The following is a 26,980-nucleotide window of genomic DNA, read 5'->3' as shown; positions in this document are numbered from 1 at the left end:
TCATTCCTACCTTTTGCCTGTGATAGTTTTCTTTAACTGTGGATGACTCCTGAAAGGCACCAAACAGTGAGATATCTGAATGCTGAAAAACGATAGTTGATCCCTCTTAAAAATGAATAATGGGGATGAAATGTATGTCTGTGTACCTTCCCTGCATTCTTAAATGTTGAGTTTTGGGCAGAGGTGACCGCACTGTGTCTGGTGCAGATGTTGAGCACTGAGCACAGAAAAAGAAAAGGCTGGACTCCAAGCAATTTGCAGTCAGCATTTGTAAGTATTTCCAAGTATTAAGTGTAACAGTGCTCACTCCCCGTGTGATTTTCATTCCCCATTTTTTCCTCCTCTTCCTTGATTGCTAATCAAATGGCATATAGAAATGCGTTCCTGATGAATCTCACTCAATCTATGGGCAGTCTCTCATACGTACTTCACTACCAAAACATGTAATTTGATCACTGTATGCCTATATAATATAATGAATCTTTTCAGAAGCTTAAAAGAATCTCCCTCTGTGTCAAAAGGCTAAATATCCCAGAAGGCCGTTAAACAGACTTGTCCCTCAAGCCTTAAGAAATAAATGGAATGCTGATTTGATACAGATTCAAGCACCGTTTAAATAACCACAGTATCCCATCTCATAAACTGTGTGCTGTCTAAGGCTTCTCTGCATTAACTTTCAAGTTTGTGAATGTTAGTGTGGGTTTGTGTAATTTTGCTTGTTTGTTTTTACTGAACAAAAAAACTTGAAGAGGAAGAGAGAAGGTAAAAGAAAGTAATTCTTGCTATACCCCAGAAACATTTTCCTTTTTTCATATGTTGTAGGCTTTCATGTATTTTTCCAAGCTTTCAAGGATTTTGTATGATAGATTAGACTGGGTCAGTGATTCTGAAAAAGTGAGATTTGAGGGAATAATGAGAATGTACATGTGAACAGGATAGGGGAAAAAAGCAGGTTGTTTCTGCATTGCCATGCCTGTAGACTGACAACAGAGCCTGTGATTGCAGTAATGGACCCAAATGAATAATAAGCCTTTTTTTTGGAGCAAGTTTAAACGGTCAGCCTGTCCCTAAAATATTCCTCTGTCTGTCTGAGTTAGCTGTAGCTTTTGAGAATCACCAGGTGCCATTTTTATGCTCCTACTGTGCGAGCAGAGATGCTGCCCCAGCTGCCTTTCCCCCCCATCTGTAGCTTCTGTGCTTTGCGAAGGTCAGTATGTGAAGATTTCTGCTTAACTTTGGAGTCTAATGTTCAATGCCGTGCTAAGGTAAATTACCCATTTAAGCACTGTCTGAAATGAGTTGTCTTTTGTTCACAACGGTCTGATTTGAGTCATGGTATATAATAAATAATGAATGCAAAAGAGAGGTTGCAGTTCAGTCACAAATTATTATTTGCAGAATTACTGCTGATCTCTCATTAGCACTTACAAATGGCAGACCAGCTCTTGAAGTATTTAGGAGATTGCTTAATGAAGATTCATTTATTAAGATGTATGGCTGGCCAATATACTGGTCATTACATTGATTTTAGGATTGGATCAGAGTGTGAGCAACCTTTGTGTAACTGAGGAATGAAAAGGAGAAGTGCCTAACTACTTCGAGCAACTTTGCAGTCATTATTTTTTCGATTTGTCTGTTCTTTGTATTAAGAGGTAGCTCATTCTTTCTTTCAGTCTTCTTTAAAAGCTTTTCTTTCTTCTTTAAAGAAAAGATATTTTGTTATATGATATTTTTTAAAAGCAGGATTTTGTATAATAGTGCCATATGCTATTCCACAATCCACTATTATGTTTTCATTAGCTATTGTAAAGCCTACCATAATTCCATCCACACAGGCATATATAGTCTGCTTCGAGCTTTGTGGTTTTGACAGACGAATTATATAGGTATGTCAAAAGTATATACACAGTAGAGAAACAGAATGTCTGACATATATTTTATTCATAGACATGGACCACTGTGTCACCTGATCAGGGAAGACAAATGTCCGTTTGAACTTAAGCAGTTTATAGGTATAAATTAAGGTTGTGTTGAGCCCTGCCCCCATTTCTATTTTCTCATTTGTTTTTTTACCAAAAATCATCAAACTGGTAAGAGATAAATATGTACACATTGTTTAGGAATTATATATTTTTTTCTTTCTGCTACAGTCATTCTCAGTGTGCAGTCACCTTCTTTCACACGCATTCTCCTCTTGGGAGAGACAGGGCAATTTGCTCCGTTTTGGTGGAGCAACTTCCAAATATCTCCAGGTGTAACCCAGGTCTTGCAGACAAAGGAACGTGGGGTCTCCTGTGTGACCCACAAGCAGCTCAGTACCCTCCTGATTCACTGCTGGAGCTCCAGCCTTGTGGCTTCTGCTCTGTGGTAACACTGCTGCGTCGTACCATTTTTATTGTGCATGGAAGAATCAATCTTCCTTCCTTCCCAAGGGTGGGGACTTGTCCTTCTTGCAAATAGTGCTATATATGCCAGATTATAGTGTCCACAATTCCAACGTTGAAAGATTTTGTGTGATCTGTCAGTAGGGATTTACTGGGTTTATATATGACTAAAATACAACTGTTAAAGTAGTGACTAAAAGCAGTGGGTCTGTGATTAGCTGTCAGTGGCTGGAGCCCCACTTCAGGGGCATGGGCATGAGTGTTGACCTCAAGCTTTGGATTTATTCTGAGGGCAGAATAATACTCTACAACTATGGTAATGTGGATTAAAGGTAGGGAAAGAGTGGGTTTGGGTTTTGGGATTGGTTTTTTTTTTGTTTGTTTGTTTTTTAAATCATTTAAATGGAATGATGTAAAGGCAAGGTAAAGTATGTTTTGAATTTCAGATTTGCAGGATTTCTTCTGTTCCTGAGTTTTGCTTCAGTTTCTTGCAGAAGCTCGGTATTGTTGTTCAGTGGCTTTGGACGTACCTTCCTAGGGGCGGAAAATTGGGTTTTGTCTGAATGTCCATTCTGGTGAACTTAAAAACAAGCAAACCCACAAAAAAACCCCAAAGAAACAAACAACCACCCCCAAAAACCCACCTGTCCAGTGCTTTGTTGTCATGGATGGGAAATGGCCATTGATTGTTTTACTCAAGTTTTAAGCTAGCTGGGATAACGCAAATCATTACACTTAAAATATAAGTTGCAATAATGGAACCTTCTGCCTTTGGTTAGGGGTATCTCAGTGGGAACCTTTGTCAGACGTTAACATCCACTGGGGAGACACTGACTGTTTCAACTTTCCATTTCTGAAGTTAATTGTCTGGTCCTCTCCCACCTCTGTGAATCGATCAGGTTTTCAGCTCTTTCTGCAAACACGCACACTTACAGCACTGGTGGAAGTTAAGGCAGCTCGTTGTGGAGTCTGTGCTGGATATCCGAGCTGCAAAACAGGCTCATTAGGGAGGAGACCTTACGCTTTCTTGTCAAGCAAGAAGTATCACAAGCATTTGAGTTGGAGTCTTCCAATTCAGTGGCATCCCTTTCTTTGAAGAGAGCCAAAGCAGGGAGGTGAATGCGCGGTGTCTCAGTCTGGTGGTGTGGCACTCTGACCATGAGCAGTCTGGAGGCGATGATCAGCCATCATTAACTGCAGAATCTGACCTTTTTATTTTATTATTTTTAATGAGTCCAGCGTTTAGCAATTTTAAGTGAAATAACTCTCACAAATGACCTTTTACCTGGTAAGAAATCTTTTTAAAAGAGAAAAAGAAAAATCTATTTGCATGTTTGCATTAAGGTACAAGATCTCTGCCAGCTGTGATTGAAAATATGTCTAAAATCAATTTGTTTTTCAATATTTTGCAGTCACACAAACTATCAGAAAACCAAATTAATTAGTTTTTCTCACAGGAATTATCAAGGGTATCCTCAAAGTAGTTTAGAAGTCAAACTCCATACAATATTATAATTATTCTGAATGAACAAAACAGTAGAAATCTGAGGGCATGACGTCTTCAGCTGTCTGGCAATTAGCTGGATCCATTCTGGTTTGTGTTTTGGACTTGACCATGATATTACTAAATATTTCCAGAAATTACCATGGAACTAGCAAATTGTAAACAAATTTAAAAAGATAGAGTTTGGGTTTTGGTTTTTGGTTTTTTTGTTTGTTTGTTTGTTTTCTGTTTGCTCTCTTGGGGGCATTATTTTTGTTTTTTAAAGGCTTTGAAATGGCTGAAGAACTGGTTAATCCATGTGCTGCTTGTGGCGAGACGAAAAAGAACACGGCGTAAACAAAAAAATGCTGCTGTGCGAGCTAATGCGGTTTTGAAGAGCCTATTGAGTAAATCAAACCCAGCAGCGTGACTCCACAGTGGCTTCATCCATGCACTGGGGGGTGAATTAGTTCTTTGCTGCCGTACTGTTATCCGTGAGGCAGCACGGACTCTTGGCTGGCCTGTTGCTAAGGGAAGGGCAAGTACAAGGTTTTAGTGGAAGGTTTTCCACAGGTTGGTGTTTAAAATGAAGCAGGATGTTCCAGGTACCTATGCAATAATTCAGCCTAAACTTATAGGTAAATTTGCTCTTGCCACTTCCAGTGTTGCTGTGTTTTAATACTTGAGTTGCTTATTTGAGAGTATTTGCAGCTTGAGCTGTAGCAATGTGCCTGTAAGAGATGTGAGTTCAAACAAAATCAAACCTTTACAGATGGATGTGTGTGTTTGTGTTATAATGCCGTTTGGCTGATTTTGATTTGCATTGATTTGCCTGTGCTTTTTTTTTTTTTTATTACCTCTAGGCTGGTATTAGAAATGTGGGCTTTGCTGTTTGATCCCCCATTAGGCTTTTACCTAGGTGTCCTATTGACACGTGCCACTCGCTTCTCCCCTGGTCTCCCGCTGCATGCAGCTCCGTCCTGCCTGCCTTTGGAATTTGAAAAATTAAATGAAAAAAATTTGGAGTGGTCTTGGAGCTGAACAGAGCTCTGGTGTTGTTTGAGTTCCTAAAATGAATAACAATAAAACATCTCAGCATTCATTTAATATGATGAAGCTTCGTGAAACTTCTGTGCTAGCATTCCTGCAGAAGCTCTCTAATGCTGCTCTGTAGCAGGGCTTTGGTTACAGAGAGTCTTTGGGAAAAATACTACCTTCATTTTCTGTAGACTCGTATCAAAAGCAGGAAAATATCAGGAAAAAATAAGTTGAGTCAATGTTGAATTGCAAGATTGAGGTAGGAAACTCACTTAATACTTCTCTACTGATGTTTCCTTTGTGAAGAGAAACTTAAAATTTTAAATGATGTCTGTTTTTCCTCTGAGGATGTCTGGTTTTGCCAGTGACAGCTTGTTGGGATTCAAGATTTAGCCCTGTTTTGTGTATCTTCGAACTGGTCACTATTTCCATGTCTTAGATTATGAATCTGGATTTTATCGGGGCTTTTATCATTCACTTCACCCAACAGTTATTTGGAGGGAGGCGGGGCTGGGGGAGAAGTACTTCAGGGAGCTTTGGATCAAGCCTGCTATATGTAGGTAATGCATCTGTCAGGGGCATGGTGGTACTACCTTGAAGCATTTTAAAAGTCTGAGCAGATTGTAAGATTGACTTAAATGCTAAGAGGACCCATGCTTCTAATTTAAATTCTGCATTATATTGCTGGTAAATTGTCGGAGGTGACAGATTTCAGGCTCTGTGCTCAGAGCTCCTCCCAGAGCTCAGGCTATTCTCGTGGAACGAGTGGCAAACGCTGGCGGGAGCGCTGCTGTTAATGCAACTTCAGAACAAGAAAAAGACATACTTAAAAGTGATAGCAGATAATTGTAATGACTCAGTCTTAAGCCTCATGAACCTGTAGAGCTTTTAAGCAGGAACTTTGCTTGTCAAGGCAGTCTTTAGCTGTGGGTTTCTCGGCTCTAATTTGAAGATTTCCATTAATGAACTGGTCTGTTGCTCACAGATGGAATATCTGGCAGAATGCATCTTCTGCAGTCACCAGTTTTTCAGTCTTGTTAGAGCAGATAAGATCATTATTGTTCTCTCACTTGCTCACAGAGGTTTAGTGTTAGATGATGTTGCTAATGGCATTTTTTAATCCATATGGCTCCATTGAAACAGACTGCATTAGCACTCACTTGAGTGAATACCCACTAGCATTGGCCAAAATAGTCAGAAAACACTTTTTATTGAGTTGCTTTCTTTGGTTTTGTGGTGTATTGTCTGGCTTTTATATGGTTTTAAGTGATGCTGTATGCTCATATATTTATGTGCATTATTCTTATAAAATGCACATGCATAATTCCCTATTTCAGGCAGTCTGGGATAGTTTATTGGAATGTGAATACCTTTTTTTGGTGTATTTTGAGAGACAAAAGCTTTTTCTCTGAGGAGACATGGTAGATGGAGAACATAAAATGTAAATACAACTTATATAACAGTGTCCCTTCTGTCTGGGATTCCTGATCTCATTTTTGGATTCTGCCATTGATTTAGCCTAACCTTCAGTCACAAGAATTTAGAGAGCATAGCCCTTTGTGCTTTGGTTTGTTGATTTGTAAACGGTTTTAATAACTGTCTCTTCTATTCTGTTATTCTGAAACTGAATCTTTCGAAAGTCCATTCGAGTAACGAATGATATATATGTGCATAGTACTATTACGCTATAGGCTGTTTTTCAAATTTCTAACATCTATTGCCAGTCTGTGGCGGTTATTGTACATTTGTATTGCTGGGAGAAGGAGATTTACTGAAACGCAAAACCCACGGGATGCAAAAATGCTTAATGTCTACCTAGCAAGTATAAGAGGACATCACTGATAAGGAACTTCGGAGAGTTATGCTGATGGGGCGATGCGCTTGCGGAGTGACAGGCAAATTATTGATTGGAGCTGGAGAGTCATTTTCCTGTAGTTGTTGTTTGTCTTCTCCCTCTTCTGTGAGTCCCTGGGGAGTCAGTTGGGAATTAGACTGTAGTCTGTACCAAGAGTGGATTTATAGTTTTTATCTGCAGGGAAAAAAAAAAAAGGATGTATGTTTTGAGGGAGGGATGCAAACAGTTACAGGAAGTGAATTTGTTGGGTAGGGTTACTGTGAGCCAGCGCAGGGGTGTATAACACAGGAGGAAATTATTTCCACCCAACTAGGGAAATTACTTCAACAGCTGCCTGATCTTTCATCAGAGACTCTCGCCAATAGTCATTATTTCTGTTATGAAATAAATGAACATCTCATGATTCTGAGTCTCAAAGGCAGGTGTAGAGATGTTGGTGACAGGGACGAAGGGTTGCTCTGGATTCCTTTCGTTTCTCTGCTCATGATGGCGTTTACATTCTTGCCACCTTGCTACGCACACACGGACTGAAACCTGCGCTGATTTTCGCTGTGTTCATTTGAGATGTGACAGTACATTTCTCTAGTAAATATATCCCTGTCTGCTTCAGCTACCTAACGGCAACACAGCTCGAGTCTTTTGAACTTCTGGGAAGAGTCAGCTGGTGTGCTCCAGGCTGCTGCTTCACTTCTGGTTTCCCACTAAACTACTTTGAAACCAAAGCAATGCTGCCAGCCTTCTTTCAGACAACGAGCCTGCCTCAACAGTTTAATATTATTCCACTAAATCTCAGAAAAGCATTGGTTTTTCAGATAGGAGGTGGGTTGGTTTTTTTTTGCAAGAAATTATTTTTTTTGTTTTCGATACACTAGAATGAGATCAAAGTCACTTTAGTTTGTGCTCTGCACAAAGGTCTGAATCCAGTGTTCTGGAAGTGAAGCTTCATCTTGTGGCTTTGATTTCCTCCTTGCAAATACCATGTTTTTGTGTTCTCTTTGTTATTTACCTCAAAATGTTTAAATGTCTTATACTCTACAGGTAGTATTTCTACTGCTGAGTTGACTACAACCAATTCTGCAGCCATTCCTCCCCTTCCCATCACCCCTCCTGCGTTCACCCAGCTTCTGCATAAAGGATTTTTAAACCGTGCTGGTAATTGTCTGTAACAGTAGATACAGATATTTTTTGATTCCTCAATACCATATAAAACTGCCAGAAGACTAGAATTTACTCTGTTAAAGGCAGTTGCTAAAGTTCCTAATGTGCCTTGATTTCTGGCTACTAATAAAAATACATTTCAAAGCCTGTGGAAATGGAAGCTGTTTAACAATAAGCATTTACCTTCCTCTCATTCTTCAGCAAAGACCAATACGATTTTAAATAAAGTAGAATTCTTTTAGAAATGATGATTAGTCCCTGGTGTAAAGAAGGGTCTTGAAAGTGTTTAATTAGGCAACAACAAAAAGCTCAAAATGAGCAAAGCTGATTCTGTAGATATCCGATGATCATACTGAGATATAATTGAAGTCAAGAAGCCTGTTGCTTCTAATAGTTTAAGTGCCTTGCACACCCACTGCATGCACTGAGTACAATAAAATGTTCTATCACACATTCTCTTCATCATACCCAATATATGATCCATACTCCTGCAATAATAGCAGGGATAATTAATTCTAGCTTAAGTATTTAGAAAATTATTAAGTGCTGCAATTACAGGCTTTCCAAGTGGCAGTATTTAGAAGCAAGAAGCTATTCTCTACTCTCCCCCCCTCCCATATCTGAGTGCACTGAAAAACTTCAATTCAGCAGTATAAGGAAAAAGCCCCTGCAGGAGTGCATCTTAATGTGGTATTAATTGGGTAAAGGAAGAACGTAGCTCAGGAACACAGAGGGTGCATTTGGAACAGGACAAATAATCTGAAATTCAGGTTTGATGAATTCCCTTCGTCTCTGTGCTGTGGTTGCTGCAGCACTTTTGTTTATATTGATCTGAACGGCATGGAAATTTCCTTTCATCTGTCATTTACATTCATTTTACCTCTTCCAATTGACTCTGCCAGCTTACATGCTTGTTTTCTGGTGAATCTATTAATAAGATTTCCAGTACATCAAAAGAATTTCTTTTGTGCAAAGGTAGAATATAATACGCCTAAGGTGTGGGAGGGTTCCTAGCTTCAATTTTACGTACTAAAAGTTATTAATGAGTTCTGTGAAGTAAAAAAAAAAAAAAAAAAAGGATAATGCTAATTGCATGCTATAGATTTTCCTCCATTGCTTACTCATTTAGTTGGTGACTTGCAGAATAGAATATTTACACCGTAGCTTTCTTCTGATTGCAATATGCCTCCTGAATTGACAAAAATCGGACCAAAGGTCAAATTAATTAAAAACAGTAGGAGAAAGAACATAATTAGTGCTGCAAGTTTGTATTTACACGTTTTGCCTGGAAAATGTGTGAAGTGCATTTTTTTTTGTGCAAAGCACAGACGGTGTTTGCCAATGAAAATTAGAAAACACTAAGAAATATCTTACAGAGTGGAATTAAATTGAATTCTTTAGTTAGGAAAATTTATGCATAACGATGGCTTCAGGGTGAGCAACCAGGGCAGTTACCCTGGGTATTCGATAGCGTAATTGATAGAGGAATGCAAGTCTATGTGCATGGTCGTGTAGCTGCGTGCGGAAGATAGCCATGCCCACAGTGTCTTCCTGTTGCCCACATAACTTGTGCCAGCTCTGCTGACATTAGTGTTGATACCCTTCCACACGCTGCTTTTTTTCCAAGGTTCGCAGATATCAGCAGCAGTCTGCTTCTCCTGAGCAGTAAGAAATAGAGTGCAGACCCACAGCCTGGCATTTATTCTTGCATGACTGCATGTTACAAGGGATTTCTGCACTGTCACACTTTTCTGGATCACCTAGAGGACGCAGTCACCTTTCCTGCGCATCTCCTTGGTGTCAGAGTTGCAAAAGTATTGCAGATTTATAGGTTGCAAGTTCAGTGTGGCTTATATGGAGAATAGCATCCACCTCTGATTTAACTGAGCTTTACATGAAATTTGAATAGACCTGAAGTAAAGATGGCAGCAGTGCTAATCCTCTGCGTGGCAGGTGAGGAAACAGAAGCAGGCGCTGAATGCCCTCAGGGGGCTGCAGAAGTGGCATTCGCTGTGCCCGTGGCCTTCCCTCCCCAGCCCCTTTCATTTGTCAGCTCTTTGAGGTGCTTTTACTTGGGCATCTTTCCAAAGATGCAGGGACTCGGGTGCAGGGTTATGCTATTTATAAGTATGCAATGATGTCATTTTTGGTTTTATACAGTAAATGGCTGGGGCTGAGTTCTGTTAAGCAGAACATGTGTACGCTTGGTGCTGCTGACTGCACTGGGTGGTCTGTGTGGGCTATGCAGCCGGTGGTCCCAGGAGGAAGAGCTGGCTCTTGTGGCTCTCTGGCACGGCCCAGTCCTCATTTTTGCTGACTTCTCTACTATTTCCCCTTGGCGCTTTATGTTTTTTGCATTAGCACCTTCTCTTGACTCTCCTAAACAAACAACTTCAGTCTTGGTTTCTATTTTCTGTGCGTGGCTTGAGCTCAGCTGTTTTCTCACTCACCTCAGTAACTGTTTGTCGGGAACACAACCCAAGGTCGTGGGTCTGCGCTTTATAAAGCCAGGTCCCTGGTGACAGCCGCCTGAACCTCACACAACTGGACCTTGACTTACAGCTTGCGCTCTCGTTGTGATTTCCGAGCACGGATGCTGCAGCTCACGGTCGGGGCCGGGTTGGGAGTGGGGCCACTGCCGGGCTCTGGCCGCAGGCAGGTCGCAGCTCGCTCCGAGAGGGAGAGGCTTGTCTCACACTTCAGCCGGAGTCCCTCCATCCTCCTTGCCCAGAACTGCACCGTGCCTTTATGCAAACTAACATACGCTGCATTGCTTCTGTAATTTTTATTGTATATTTTGCTCCGTGAAGAAAGATGAGTAAGTAATCTTAATAGTCCCAAAGAATGGCTGCACTGAATGTGAAAACAAGCTAGAAAGATTTAAGGAACAAGGGAAGGCTAATGGTTTTATATTTTGCTTTACTGAAATCACACAAGTGGTGAATTCTGAAAGACAGTTACACATTCTGATTGTCTGAAAGGACAATTGCAGAGACATTGCTCTGTAGGAGCAAAGGATGGTATCAATGATACAATACAGCGCTTCAATTTGTAAAATTTTTCCCATTTACAAATAGGTATTTCAGACATCCATTTAAGAATACGTTAGTAGCCTGTAGCTCAACTCACTTTCGTAATTTTGAGTATTTCATGTATTCTACTGTAAATAACAGCTAAAAACGTATTCATTATCACCCTGATAGTATAAGCTTTGAAAATAGTGATGCTAATGGGAGATTTCTGACTTTATTAAAATAAAACGTAAGGCTTTTTCTTAAAACAACTTGTAGAGAAAAATGGATATTTCAAATATTTGAAATAAAATCAAAGTATTGCAGCAGTGTTCACTGCGGCATTTATCACATAGCATCTTGCCTATTTACAATAACAGAGATTGAAACAAAACAAAGCATACTGGTCAAAAATACTTTATTTCAGTATATGGAATAACTTCTCATATTGAGAGTAAAACTTTTCTCTGGCAATTGGAAAGGAATTTCAGGATACATGTTTTGACCCTGGAAGCTTTCTTGGATTCTTCTGAGCAGTACTGCTTCTGGACATGGGCCTGTTGGAGTGAGTCCAGAGGAGGCCACAAAGGTGATCAGAGGGCTGGAGCATCTCTCCTATGAAGACAGGCTGAGAGAATAGGGGTTGTTCAGCCTGGAGAAGGGAAGGATCTGGAGAGACCTTAGGGTCCCTTCCAGCATCTGAAGGGGGCCTACAGGAAAGATGGGGAGGGACTTTTTACAAGGACATGTAGTAATAGAATGAGGGGTAAAGGTTTCAAACTGGAAGAGGGGAGATTTAGATGAGATCTGAGGAAGAAATTCTTTGCTGTGAGGGCGGTGAGCCCCTGGCCCAGGTTGCCCAGAGAAGCTGTGGCTGCCCCATCCCTGGAGGGGTTCAAGGCCAGGCTGGACGGGGCTTGGAGCAACCTGGTCTGGTGGGAGGTGTCCCTGCCCAGGGCAGGGGGTGGCACTGGATGATCTTTAAGGTCCCTTCCAACCCAAACCATTCTGTGGTCCGGTTAAAGTTTTCTTGTTCCAGGGAAGTTTGTCCTGGACCACTGGGGTCCACTAAAGAGTGTAGTGCTTATAAATGTTGCCATACTTAAATGCTAGATTTTTATGTTGTACAAAGCAAATACAGCATGAACTGCATCACTGCTTGTAAATTTTGGCCTACGGCTTTATTTTACATAAGCCAGCTGGTTTTCTTTGTATTCTCTTGGTTCTTCCTTAACCGTTTCACCTAAAGGTGGACTAATTGCCATGAGAGTTTACTTTAGATAGGTGACCTAGGATGGCAAAGGCACTGTACATTTAGAATTAAGAGTGGGTAATCTAGGTGGTTAAAGGATGTTTGCTAAAGGCCAAAAAGATTAAACGTTTCAAGCAAAAGTGGTACAGAGAGCAGAAAAGAGAATGCTTTCACTGCTCTCTCAGTACATCTCAAGTTTCCTGAGAGCCCATTTTGGTTTTCTCTGCTCTTTCTCTTCTCCAAAAAGAGCAAGATGCTTTTTTAAACAGCTGCATAAAATATATTAGTTTTATCTTTCATTTTAACTATCATCAATTCTGATTTTGCTAATCAAACACTTGATATCAAACATTATAGATTTGCTACCATAACAAATTAAATGATGTTATAACAAATGTGTGCTGTCAAAACAAATGTAGTGAGATAGTAACATGCTGAAGAGCAGCTTTTCTAGTCGCTTTAAAAGGCCCTTCACTTTTTTTTTTTTTTCAATTTTTGTGTTTACTCTTCTTGGGGAGATATCACAGAAAACCTGCTTCTTTACAATGTCAGGGTACAGCAAGGGCTGGCTGCTCCCTGAGCGCCAGGAGCAACTGGTGGTCCCCACGGCTTTTGAGGGCTACTATGAGTGATATCAAAATTGGTGGAGATGTAGTCCAGAAAACTTTGGATCCAAAAATGTGGGGCTTTTTTGAGAAGGCATTGAGGAGGTCTGTCTGTTTTTTGTCTTTATTCAAGAGATACCTCAACCTCTTTAGTTTCTAAGTTTATGCTGCGGATTTGCTCTCTGCCGTAATTTGTATACCTCTGTTTTTAACCATAGCAGTGGAACGTGAACTCATTTTGCTACGTATGTGAATATGAAACCTAAGGTTATGCCATGTCTGTATTACACATCAACTGCTTGATAATCATCGCACTCAAATATCCTATCCACACCTGCAGGAAAAAGAGTCTGTGGAGCCAAGATTTATTTTATAGGGTGAAATACAATTGAAGTGATACATAACTGCTTGTGTCTCATGTTTTTCTTCCAACTTCAGTACACTCTCAACCCAAAGAACCAAAATTAGATAAAAGTCCCTTTTTCTGGGAAACGCTAATAAGAATAGCTCCATTTATTGGTTAGAAATGATGAAGGCATGTTCTCAAGCCTCTTTAAGTGAATACTTGTGATGGCTTGTGAAGTTATACACGTTTATTGCTTACTCATGAAGAAAAACGAGATCTATTTATCTGACCCACAACTGGCATGTATAAATCAGCAGAATGAAATTAGAGCTAGAGTCCTGTATACATTTATGAAAGTATAATTTCTGTCCTATTTCAGTATTAACACAAAGAAAATACTAGGTAAGCAATTGTGTTGCTTTTAAAAGAAATATTCACAACCATAATAACACCTGATCAATATTTCTGCTAAAAAGGATCCATGCTGTTGGTCCAGCAGTCAAAAGAGATGTCAAATATTCCCTAAATACATCTGTATTATTATGATTACATTATTTTTACTAAAAGGGCTTTGCCTATCAGAAATAAAGCATTCAGGATAATACCATCAAAGATGATAACTTGGAAAGTGAAGGACATGTTTTAAAAAAAAAAAAATCAGAGTTGAGACTTTCCTATTTCTCAACCTTAGCAACAGTACAGCCATAGTGCAACTTTCATGTGTAATTTTTATTTAATCACATGTCAAATTGAAGACACATGAATTAAACTTCAAAAAGCACGCTTTCAGCTATCATTTTGACGTCTAGTTAGCATACAATAACTGCCTTTCAAAAGCTAAATAAAATGTTTGACATGCTTTAAATGTTATTTTCAGTTTTATTTGCTTTTTTATTTCAGTTCTGTGTTGTTATTTCAAGAAGCTCAGAAAATACAATTTAATTGTTAAATATTGTGGGAAAATGTCATATGAGATTTTGGTACAACAAGGATTAGAGTTTCAAAATAAATACACATTGAGGTTGTTAATCAGAATCACAGAATCACAGAATCTTCATGGTTGGAAAGGACCCTTAAGATCATCGAGTCCAACCAAACAACCTACAATCTCTGCCACTAGAGCATGCCCTGAAGTGCCACATCTAGACGTTTCTTAAATACCTCTAGGGATGGTGACTCAACCACCTCCTTGGGCAGGCTGTTCCAGTGCCTGACCACAGACATTTGCGAAGTTCCAGGTTTATAATGTTTTTGTTCAGTGATGATTTGGCTAATGAATTTGTTCCATGACGTCTGTGCCGCAAGAGGAAATGGGAGTATGGTCTTAGCTTCTAGTTCATTTCAGTGAAAAATGATATCAGTGAATATTTGCTTCTTAAAGCAGGTGATGTTAAAAAAAAAATTCTATTGCTTACCCATATGAAAAAGGATTTCACAAAATTATTCTTTTGCAATAGCCAACAGCTGAAATATATGACACTTTCACTTATCAGTTTAGGTCCAGTTTTACATGCCTGCAAGAAATGCCCATAGGAGCACGTAAGTATGATTTTAATAAGACACCTTGAGTTAAGTGAGTGTAGTAGAGTTACAAGATTGTCTTGCAAGATTGCTTCTCATCACTTGAGCCAACTCTTTGTGTGAGTGAATCCAACTACAAGATCTGACAATTTTAAGTAATTTCCATTTGAGCAGGTAAAGGGGCACCGTCTGTTCCACTGTTTTGCTGTGGAGGTAGTAATTCTTTCATTGAAAAACCACAAATCTGTCTCGGATAATCATCCATATTGAATTTCTGTTTGTCTGGGCAGTCAACAAGCTTTTACTTGCCTTTGTGAAATTAATAGATTATGCTTCCTGTGTCTAACTAAATTAATAAAGTGGGAGGAGTTATTTAAATCAATAATAAGGTAAACCCTAACTCTATTTACTACTCATACTACTATGGATCAGTTAGTCATTAATCACAGTGAGCAAAGGTAAAAGTATTTATCAAAGCTTTCTGTTCTTTAGAAGGAAGCCAGATACTGTATTTTCCTGTAGTAATTAGTGAGGATGTAAGATATCAGTTATTAATATTAATGATATTAAATCATGAGGGCTAGATAAATTTATAACAAGAATGTCAAAAGGATTATATTGGATTTCTGAAGTTTTAAAGATATGAAAATGTAATGTTTTACCAATATTTAAAAGTGTAAATATGGTAAACTGGGAAAACAGTTGGTCTGTTTGATTTGACAGACGTGGAGAAAATGAGAAGCTGAATGGGATGCAATAAATAAAGATAGGACAGTAACTAATACAGCTGAATTTGTTCAATAAAAAGAAGGGCTTGTTCAACAAGCTTGAACTGTGTGAGGTGGCAATTAAGGCTAACAGCATTGGGAATAGTTGGGGGCGTTACTTTTTCATGTGAGATGCGGAAAATACAGATTTTAACGTCTGCTAAGCTTGGACTGATAAAATCAGCTGGATGTTGTCACTTTGGCAGGCACTACCTCTCCCCTTTCCTTCCCCAGTAGACAGGCCCTTCATTTTTCTCTTTTCAAAAAAAACCCGTCTCGTGCAGGATCACTGCAGGCCACAATGAAAAAATTAAAAAATCCTAAATGCTAAATCATTAAAGATGATTACAGTAGTGATTCGTTATTAGTGAAGTGTTTCTAGTTGTGTGTTATAATCGTTACCAAGAGTGTTCAGCATCTTTATAGATGCTCCAAAAGGAAATACATATCATTGTTGGTAAGAATTTGGAAGTTATTCCAATTTGAGTGAAAAATTATAATGAACCGTATTATGTATTTCTAATGAACTATATTATGTATTTTGTCCATTACAAAGGAATCAAGATAACATAGTGAGATCTTAGATTTAAAGCTCTGAGCTGCAAGTTGGTGGCCAGTCACAAGTGGTGTTCCCCAGGGCTCAGTGTCAGGGAGGGTTCTCTTTAATATCTTTAGCAATGATCTGGACGAGGGCATCGAGTGCACCCTCAGTGAGTTTGTAGACAACATAAAGTTGGGTGGGAGTCTTGATCTCCTGGAGGCTAGAAAGGTTCTACAGAGGGATCTGGAGAGGCTGGATCAATGGGCTGAGGCCAATGGTGTGAGGTTCAAGAAGGCCAAGTGCCGGGTCCTGCACTTGGGTCACAACAACCCCATGCAGTGTTACAGGCTTAGGGCAGAGCGGATGGAGAGCTGCCTGGGGGAAAAGGACCTGGGGGTGTTGGTTGACAGCTGGCTGAATATGAGCCAGCAGTGTGCCCAGGTGGCCAAGAAGGCCAACAGCATCCTGGCTTGTATTAGAAACAGCATGGCCAGCAGGACTAGGGAAGTGACTGTCGCCCTGTATTTGGCACTGGTGAAGCCCCATCTCAAATACCATGTTCAGTTTTGGGCCTCTTCAAGAAAGACATTGAGGTGCTGGAGCGTGTCCAGAGAAGGGCAGCGAAGCTGGTGAGGGGTCTGGAGCACAAGTCTTATGAGGAGCAGCTGAGGGAGCTGGGAGTGTTCAGCCTGGAGAAAAGGAGGCTGAGGGGGGAGACTTTCTTGCTCTCTACAACTACCTGAAAGGAGGGGGTAGCCGGGAGGGGTCGGTCTCTTTGCCAAAGCAACAAGTGATAGGACAAGAGGAAATGGACTCAGGTTGCACCAGGAGAGGTTTAGATTAGATATTAGGAAGGATTTCTTCACTGAAAGGGTTATCAAGCATTGGAAGAGGCTGGCCAGGGACGAGGTGGAGTCACCATCCCTGGAGGTATTTAAAAGACGTGTAGATGTGGTGCTGAGGGACATGGTTTAGTGGTGGACTTGGCAGGGTGAGATGAGCAGTTGGATTCGATGATCTTAAAGGTCTTTTCCAACCTAAATGATTCTATGGTTGTAAGTATGTGAAGTACAGACTTATAAAACAATTGATAGAAACTCTTTGGGCCATCATAGCTATGCTCTACATTACTAAGTTTAGGGAAAGAAAAAATAAAAATACCGCAAAGACATGTCTGCCACTGGGTTTGTGGTTGGATCCTTTTAAGCTGTTTGTTTTCATGTTATACTGAGAATTTTACATTGATAGTAGCTGGGTCCTGTGTGTCTCTATCAAAACATATGGAACAAAAGATTGTAGTTTTGGAACAAAAGGTGATAGTTGAGTATAAAAAGATTTGAGCTGGAAATTACAGTTTGATTAGGGATTTTGTTTAACAACGGAGAAGAAATACTGGTCATAACTGAAGATAGTTATTGTCTGGTTACTTAAGGCATGCATTTCAAACCTCCCTAGCATTTGAAAAGCATAAGCAACTGAGAAAATTAATATTAATAGGAGAACTAGATTTTAAAGTTAAAAAATAGTTTTGACTGCTTCTTTATTCTCTGGCTGCAAATAGTGGAGAAAAATATTGAAGTGGTTCTATTCTTTTACTTTCATGCTATCTTATAGCATCTCCTAAATAAGGTCTGTTTTAAATCTGAATTATAGTCTAAATAATATAATTAATTCAACATAAATTAAACAGTAATATTTTTTCTTTATGATCTCCTTTTAAAAGGATATTAATTTGCTTCAATGAATGAAGATAATAAGGTTAATAGTTTAATGTTCCTCAGTTGATATCAGCTGCTTTTTCTATTACCTTTTTTCAGTTTTTGATTATAAATTGGCTAACCCCTGGTGTATAATTCCAGAAATCATCCCTTCAATGTATCCAAAGCTATTTACTTAGACTCATCTTTTATTATTCCCACTGCCACAGTCTAATTATTGTAGTGAAAGATTGAACACAGAATAGTTTGGGGCTTTGATCAGTCTTCATATAAATTTCAATAATGAGAGTAAAAGGTTTGCGGTTTTCTGAGATAATTTGCTCCCTCCAGACACACAGTGCTATTACAAAATGCAGATCTTTTTTGGATGCTGTATGAGACCTCTGACAGAATTTGTGTGGGTTCGTGACATCTCTGGAAGCAAAATTCTTTTTTCAAACCAATAAAGAGTAATTTGATATTGTTAAATATGTCGGAGAAACTATATAATGCTGTACATTTTTCCTTAAATTTTCACTTCATTTTCCCCCATCGGTCTAATTGTATTACAAGTTTCTACATCAGCATTTTCAGAGTCGACTAAGAATACGTAATGGGTTTTCTAGCATTTCTCTCTTTCTGAAAAAATATACTAACTGTCAGTCAAACAAATAAAACAAACCATAATCCTTGTTATTCTATTACTATCGGTGCTAACTCCCTTTGGAGATAAATAGAAAAGCAGCTGGAGTCTGAGGATATTTTGTAATCTTATAAATTGAAATTTAAATGCCTCAAGGAGGAAATTTCCGAAATAATTGTGACAGAAGATAAGTCCCAGCTTTTGGCAAAATTTTATTAGAATTACTTGTTCCAGATCATTGTCTGATGCCTGCATGAATTAAGAAAATGGCAGCACTGCCATGTAGAGAAATAGCTGGGGTTTTTTTTCATCTTGATAAATTCTTCTGAAAGTGCTCTGTCATCAGTGTTATCAGGTGTGACATACACAGGGACACTATCAAATTAAAAATCATGAGCCTTTAGCTGATGCCAGTTTATTTTAAATTATGTGGTTTTTATTTTTCCTACTAATGACATCTCAATTTATGTAACTGAACATTTACATTTTTTTACTGAACATGAGTATTAGTTAGGTATTTAATTTTGTTTGGCTTTTGTTTTTTCTCACTGGGCTAGGCAGTTTAAAAAAAAGACTTGGTGACTCTCTGGTCCCCTTTACTATCACGTGCTAAAGAACTTTTGCTGTATTTTGATGATGAACCATGAGCAGAAATATTAATTTGTTTAAACTTAGTGACTCCCAGTTGCACATAATAGTAACCAGTGCATTCCCAGCCATTTGCAAAAGCTAATACTGGTATGTTATGCTAAAAATTGGTCTAATAAGGTTTTAAGAATACTTTGTTCTTAAGGTCCACTGGTAGCTCGGAGATGAGAAGATACAACCTAGGTGGGTATCAAACAGCACGTGCACAAGTTGAGACAGCACGAAGGCAATAAACCTCACAAAGTACGCAGAGTTTTTGCAAACAGTTCAGGTGATGAAGGTTGATTTTTTCATAGATACTGTGAATAGCAGACTCATTTAAGACAAAAGAAATAGCAGATCCCATTTCCACATGCCATCGCTCTACGGCTGTGCAAGCTCGGTGCAGTTTTGTATGCGGGGAGTAAATCAGAAGCATCGCAGGAATATTTTGCACTGGATCAACTCCATAAGCCTGCTGGTATGAATGGCGCTCTGAGAGGCAATTTCATAGTTAAAGAGTAGAATAAGATAAGTGATATTAGTAATTTCTGTGGATACATCTGTTTTTCTGGACTGTGCAGAGGCACCCCCTGTATCTGTGCCCGTGTGTGTGCTAGGAAGAAGATGAGACAGCCAGCGGGAGGAGAGGGACCAGAGAGCCCTGGGAGCAGCTGGAGGCAACTGGCTGTAGAGTTAAATAAGATTCTTCTGGTGACACCAAAAATGCAGGGAGGGGAGCAGTGTTAGCTGTGAACCTTTCACCATCTGATTTTTTTTTTCCAGTGGGCTGTAGGGCATCTCCCGCAGTCACAGGAGGCATGTCTTCTCCCCTTTCCATTTGTGTGATGGGAAGTCATTCTGTGTTCAGGTTTTCAGAGCACCGCAACTGATTTCTTGGCGTGATCTGTTACAATTTTACTTAAAGGTCTGACTAATGAAGAAGGATCTAAAATGTGCAAATTTGGTAAACAGGAAAGCAGGACTGGAAGGCAGGGTGTACTTGATGATAAACAGACAAAATCCTCTGGAAAAACAGAATGGCAGGAAGAACAAACGCAAGGTGCCACACTCAGGCTCCAGCCATCAATGGCATCAACCAGAAAGGGGACAACGAGCAAAAGATATTAGGAAAAGAGCTGGGCATTTTGGTGGTTGGCAAGGAAAATGTGTTACGCTGCCATGAAAAAGGCGAAGCAGTAGTGGAGCCTGCGGGAGATGTGAAATGATCCTTCTGCTGTACTCCACGCTTTAAAGATCTCCGCTGAAGCTGCGTAGTGAGTTTTGAGCAGTGCACAGAGAAGCGTGTGTGAGCACGTGTGCAGGGGGAACAGTGAGAGATATCAGAAGGCACATGACAGATTGAAATAATAAGGTCTGTTTATTCTGAAGTAGACTAAAGTGCCAAATGCCAGAAAGATGAGTGGGAATAACCAGACCATGATGGATGGGACTGAAGAAGTGATTTATTTTGTAACGAGAAAGAGGCATTAGAAGAAAACCTCTCCAGTAGTGATGGTGAAGCACTAGAACAGATTTTCTGGGGAAGCCGTGAATTTCTTACTGGTAGCTTTTAAGATGAGTTTTCACTCACATCTGTCAGGAATTGCATAGGTAAAGTTGATCTTGCCATTTTCTTGGCTGTACCACACTGTACAGCAGCTGTCTGTGGGCATATGTAATAAAGTCACAGTGATAAAAAGAGATTTTGAAAATAGAGGAACTTAACTTCTTAGCAAAAACTTAATATAAACGATGGTTTTCAACGCCATCACCTATAGGAACCGTATACCTAGGGATCTCTGACAACATCTGCTGTATTATAAACAAGGCATATACTTTTTTTTGCATAGTTGCATCAAAAATCTGATCTCCAGCATTACTAAACTCAGCAATTCTGGAACTGGAAAGTTTTGCATTGCCTTTCAAATGGAATGTTGAGTAACATTAGGCTAAGAATATTTCAAATTGTTATTTGCGTTGTTTGGTTTTTTTTGTTTTTGAATCTTCATATTTCGTTTTTCCAAGACACGTGGAAATAAGACACATGGAAGTAAGCAGGAGAGATTATTATTTCTTCGTTCATGTTTTTTCTTAATACTGGGACAGATTTACATTTCAGTTATTCAGCTTCTAAATCACGTGGAGGCACTTAAGTAATGAAAATACTGTCCTATGCCTGGCGCATCAGGTGCTTCATTTCACTTGGCCCTTCCTTCAGTGCTGTGGCACTTCCCTCCCCCAGCTCTCTGCTGCCCACCTTCCAGCCTTTTACAGTTAAGATACAGGTCTGTGGTATAACAGAAATCAAAGGGGTCGTAATGAAACGGCTGAAGGAAAGCAGTAGAATCTACTTCTAATTCATTAGTTTCATGGATGTGCAAAATCTATTCAAGTTGTTTTCAATACATAAGGCTTGTTATTGTTTGTTCTTTCTCTGCCTTAGAAGACTCCAACAACGTTAGAAGTGTGTCACATTGCTTAGGCCCAAAAGTGTGGAACAGCTTTTAATGGGAAAGAAAATGTTTTTTGAAAACTAGAAAACTGAGCAGTGAAATAAATTGAGCCTCAAAAAGTGATTGAAATCTCCAAGTCAATATACAAAAGGCATCCAAAGACTTGTGAAGTCTGACAGAATCTCTTTAGTTTGAGGTGTCTTTCATTTTGCATCAGGGCTTACATTTTTAAAAAATAGAAGAAAGCAGTGCTGTCAGGTGAAGCGGGTTTGAAAGCAGGCTGCCTGTTCATGAAAGCCTGAAATTGTGCACAACTCTAGATAATACGTCTTCAGCAGATAACTGAAATAATACATTTCCTAAATTGGTTGCATTAAGCAATTACTGATACTGTAGTGGAAACCATATAATTTTCTTCCTTCCTTGTAGCCTCAGCGCCGTGTCACGTTTCACCTCCCAGATGGCTCCCAGGAAAGCTGCAGCGACAGTGGGCTTGGAGACCACGAGCCCACGAGCGGTGCTGGCACGTCGCACCCTCTGCCCCTCGGCTTCCCCCAGGAGGAGTACTACGAGCAAGCTTCGCCCAACAGCCGGACAGAAGGAGATGGCAACTCGGACCCTGAGTCCAGTAAGTGATGAACTCCGGTCATCTTAGTTGTTAAATCATTTCAGTGTCAAAACTCGGCTTCTTTCTCAGGCAGTTATTAAAACTGAAAGTTGATTTGAATGTGGCCAGAGAAGCCCTACCTTTCTAAAAGTGCTGTCTGACCATTGGAAATGAAACACTCTTGAGCTGTAAAGAGTTTATGGATGACCTGGTATTTTTATAGATCTGCAGTGCTATACACACAGGAGCTTTCTGATGAGGTTAACACTGTTGCCCTTACGGTCATAAATACTGTGCTTGAGGGAGTTTATGCTTTTTAATGTGTTTCCCTCTCCAACACTACTGCGCGTTGTAGTTCAACAGGAAGAACTTCCGCGTGATGAGTAGGTCTGTGAAGACATTGCAGTCTCCAGAAATCAGGGTTTCTCGATTTGTCTTTCGAGAGCAGCTATGGTACGTAGTGATAATCTCAAAAGAGTATGTCATCTTACTTCTGCCATTCTTCTGCCATTACTTCTGCTAGCTTCTTATGACATTGAAAACAGGCAAAATCAAGGTGAACGCAGGACCGCGCTAGATCTATGGATGCTGGTATTGCTTTCTCTGCCATGATGTGATAGCCAGTTAGAGGCTCCACTGTACTTTAATCAATTGTTAATTGTCTGGGGGCTCTTTATCTGGATTAAGTTGAACCCTGCCATTGATAAAGAGACACCTGAATGTGCGTAAGCCTCTAAGGCCTTGTTAGCAGCCTAATAAGTGATTTGAAAATACATCTGTTCTGGGCAAAACTTGGCCCAAAAGGTGTATTTCAGCTGCTTTAGTGTATCATGAAGAATGAATTAGTAAGTCCTATGCACTTGAAATAGCTCTGGGAGAAGGTGGTTACATCTCTGCACTGGCAAATACAGCATCCAGCAGAGAGCATTGCCTCCGAGTGGAGCTGGCTCTGAGAAATTCAGCCTGGCTCTTGGAAATCACACTGCTGCCCCAGACTGGAGTCTGAGGGGCTTGTCTTCACGGATGAGGTCTGTTCTCCCTTTTTCTTTTAGTTCATAAACTATTAACTGAGGATCCTCAGTTTCAGACTTTTTAAAATTTGTAAATATTTATGGTTCCTGAAATAATGCCAGAATATTATTTTTCTGAGCTGGTAGACAGCTGAAAAGAATCATCAGAGGTTTTCAAAGTTGTGTTGAAAACATTGTTCATCATTTGCTTTTGTTTATCTTTATGTATTTGAGGCTGTAATGTACCCTTAAGAGCATTCTAGGCAGTCAATCTGAATTCTTCACAGAATGAGGCTACAAATACACCCCCAAAGAAAGAAAATATCGAGTTATATATTGCATTTGCTGCTTTTACTAGGCATACTCATGATCTGAACTTGCTTTCCAGCTCTCTTTTGTTGTTTGTAACTCTGATATTTATGCTTTACTGAAGTGAGCGCGATGTACATGATATCAGTATTTGGGTCCTTTTGTGCAGAGCGTGTGGGACAGGACCTGGGGTGTGAGGAGTTGTTAAAACAGGCACACGGAGCCTGTCTTGCCATTTACAAAGAGGCTCAGGTTTTGGATTTACCACTGCTTTTTGAGCCTAGTTTTTGCAATTGCAGAAGAAATATGCATCATGACTCTTCTAGAATGTTGCCCTAAAAGTAATACAGCTTTGACATCTGAATATCATTGACACATATCACTGTGTGGAGACTAAGCAGGCATCTGATGTCTTTTCAAGTGTGAAGTTGAAGAAAGTTTAATCACCTGTCTAATTACCTGACAGTTCAGTTTTAAACTTGAAATCATGGTTTAATTAGCATTTATGTTATGGGAAGATTTTTTTTTTTGCCCTTCTAACTTGTATCTTATTGAAACAGTTTAATTGACACAATATAGCGTGATGCTTACAGTGCGGAAAGCTTAGTTCGCAGTCCTTTTTAGTGTTTTATGCTCATATTAATGGCAGCATCTAGTGGCAGAAAAAAAAGCAGATACAATAAAGTGTCTGTTGTGTGCTCTCATATGTCTAAGTAGAAAAGAAGGGGAAGACCCACAGTATATTTTTATTCGGTATATTGCTACAATGTGACTTACTGTAGCTGTAAAATATCTTGTGTGCTGATCTATGGCAGTGTTCAGCCTGACGTTCATTTTGTTCACTTGTGCACATGCGTGACACACTTAGTCAATAGTGAAGTAGTGAAAACCGTTCTGGATTGATAGTTTCTTCTACAAACATGCTGCTAGATTTTTGATTGTTGCTTTCTTCGTCTAATTTGGAAAGTCTTTCTATTCTTGTTTCATGGGCCAAAATGTTGTTAATGTGGAAAGAGAAAGGAATTATATGGTCAGATAATCTGAGTAGAATTCATACAACAGAATAAACATGGCCTTCATTCTGTCTCAAGATCTTTAGTATCTGACCTGTCTTAATCTGAAACATTGTCTAAAACATTAAGCCTGATTAATCATCTGATGGTGATTTAGTTCAACTTTGCCTACCAAGGAGACGTAGAATTGGGATGAAACAACTTCAGTAATGTCTAGAGCTACTGAGACGTTAAGTGGCTTATGAAAGCTGATGACAGATGCCACATCACACAGGGTTATATTCAAAAGTGTTTTCTCCCCCTTGTTTTTCCTGAATACAGTCGTTAGGTTTTATTTGTTTCTGTAATATTGAAAATGATTGTGTTTCGGAAACACTCCACTTATTAGCAGTAGCAAAGCATTTATTACAAAACAGTGAAAAAGATGAGCATAACTTAAAATAACAAAAGCTGAGAAATATTGTTGAGAGAAAGCCTTAATAATTCACATCCAATATAGGACTGAAGCAAGGGGAAAAGAATAACTAACAATACAGTGGTTAGAAAACTAGGAAGAATTTATGTGTACACCTTTAAAATTAATTGACTGTATTAATTAAAATTAGAAACAGGCTATTTAAAATGATTTGTCTTCTTTTACTTTGGTCGCCTCCTCAAAAAAAGCATAATGTGCAGTGTGGTAGATGCGTCATAAGGAAGAGATGCCAATAAACTGTCACACTAAGTAAACAGTAACATAAAAATGCATGTAGGTTTGTAGAGAACATTATCCTTAAGTAACAGCGCTAATGCACACAGTATCCATATATTTTCTGCTCATAAATTGCTCAAACTCATACGGATACTCCAATAACTCCCTATGCTAAGGATTTTAACCATAACACCTTTTTTTTTCCCCCTCCCCTCTCTTCCCCCACCTCCCTGCATTATGTTGAAATACAAAACACACTACAAACATTGACAAAAAGTAACAAATTCTCTTTGGATAAACTTCCCTAGCAAACTGTCTCTCAATGGTGCCCACATAGTGCCTATAAGCAGTGACGTTGAATGAAGGGCTTGAAAGGTACATGTTAACCCCAATTACGCTTGGTTATTTAATACATGTGTAACGTATTAATGACAAATTTTCATGCTTCACCTGGTTTTATAGCCTTATCAAAATAATCTGGCTATTTTTTTTTTCCTCTAGAGAATAAAATCATTTTTCTTACTTTTATTTGAAGAAGGTAGAATATGCCCAGTTTGGCCAAGAAATTGGGCAGAGGAAGAGGAATACGATTGCAGCTTTGGAGCGGGTGGAGGGTGAAGCCAGAAAACCTGAAAGTAATCTGCAATTAAATTACTGTAATTATTTTGTATTAAAAAAAAAGTAATTATAAACAAAGCCAGTTGAAAATTAAAGGACTAGTTAATGAGGCAAATCACACTGAGATTTCAGGGTTTCAAATAGGAGAAAACTAGCATCCTAAGGAGAGGGGGTCTCCATAAGGATATTTAACATGAATTAGTGACTGACATGCCAAGAAAGTTGTCTTAACAATGAGAAGGTGTAGAGCTAAGGAAAGAACGGCCAAAAGGTGAGCTGATAGACACTGCAGCTCCGTGGTCACTCCAAGCTGGTGTTGCCAGAGGTGTCTATTGCTGCTTGTTTGTATCTCCCAATTGCACCTTCTCTTGTTGCAGCACAGGCATTTGTAGAGCTGCTTGGGTGAACTGGATAGAAGAATTCATCTGGGTTCAACCTGACATGTTGTGGGGTGGGGAAATGTTATTTTTAAACAGATCAATTCCCCAATTCCAATCGTTACATGAGGCACTACTTGTGGACAGCAGACAAGTGAATGAGTAGCTGGGGCAAAGCTTATGCTGGCTTTAAGTGATCGTCAGACTTCAAGAGAATTAGTCTTAAGAAGAATTAAGACTGTAATCTGTGGTATAGTCACATAAGAAGGAGGTTTGCAGCAAGGATGACATCTGTTCCTGATTAAAGATAGCATATATTTCTTCCCCAAAATTAAAAGAACACTTTCACCTTGCCTTAATTTTTGATAAGGATGATGTTGATGGGAGCAAAGACAGGCTGATGAAGAATGATGGTAGTGGAACTAAGAGTCAGAGCAGGTTCAGTGCATTCATGTGGGGGAGAGGAGATAATCTTCCTCCCAGGATATCAAAACTGATAGTGTTTTCCTTATTTTTTTGTAGTTCCAAGAGACGCGGTCCAAGAAACAAAAGCACTTGGTCAGGCTTTGCTACTGGAGACCATTTACAGGAGAGAAACGAAGATATAAGTAAACATAAAACAATAAATGGTATCGTAGGTTTCCCAAGAATACTAATAGATTACCTCTATTATCTCACTTCAATTACATGTATTTTTAATATTTGGGGATACATGTCTAGTTAGTCTAGATAGATATAAGAACTAATAACTATTATTATGACATTAAGGTGGAGCATTATTAATTAAGAAGGAAAAGACACAGATTAATACAAGAATGGAAAAATCTCAATCATGATCTTCATTAATGAGTTTGGCATTAAAAAGCAGGAACGTGTCAATGAAATATTCTGCTATCTCAAAGCCAAACATCACTGAAAATATAGAGGAGGAGGTGTGTATGACACAAGAATTGGATTTTGCTAAGGATTTG

The 26,980-nt window shown here is 39.3% G+C and overlaps 1 protein-coding gene across 2 annotated transcripts in view; it reads left to right on the top strand.

Moving 5' to 3' along the window:
* PCDH11X (protocadherin 11 X-linked) overlaps positions 1-26,980 on the top strand; it is a 509,451-nt gene that overhangs the window by 352,658 nt on the left and 129,813 nt on the right. For both annotated transcript variants that reach the window (XM_054214618.1, XM_054214617.1), the window contains one exon: positions 21,814-22,012. In XM_054214618.1, the coding sequence (XP_054070593.1) occupies positions 21,814-22,012 (199 nt within the window). The remainder of the gene's footprint in view (positions 1-21,813; positions 22,013-26,980) is intronic.

This window comes from Rissa tridactyla, chromosome 9, assembly GCF_028500815.1.
Source record: "Rissa tridactyla isolate bRisTri1 chromosome 9, bRisTri1.patW.cur.20221130, whole genome shotgun sequence".
Classification (NCBI taxonomy): Eukaryota; Metazoa; Chordata; class Aves; order Charadriiformes; family Laridae; genus Rissa; species Rissa tridactyla.
Note: the sequence above shows the minus strand (reverse complement) of the source record. Positions and strands in the feature narration are given on the sequence as shown.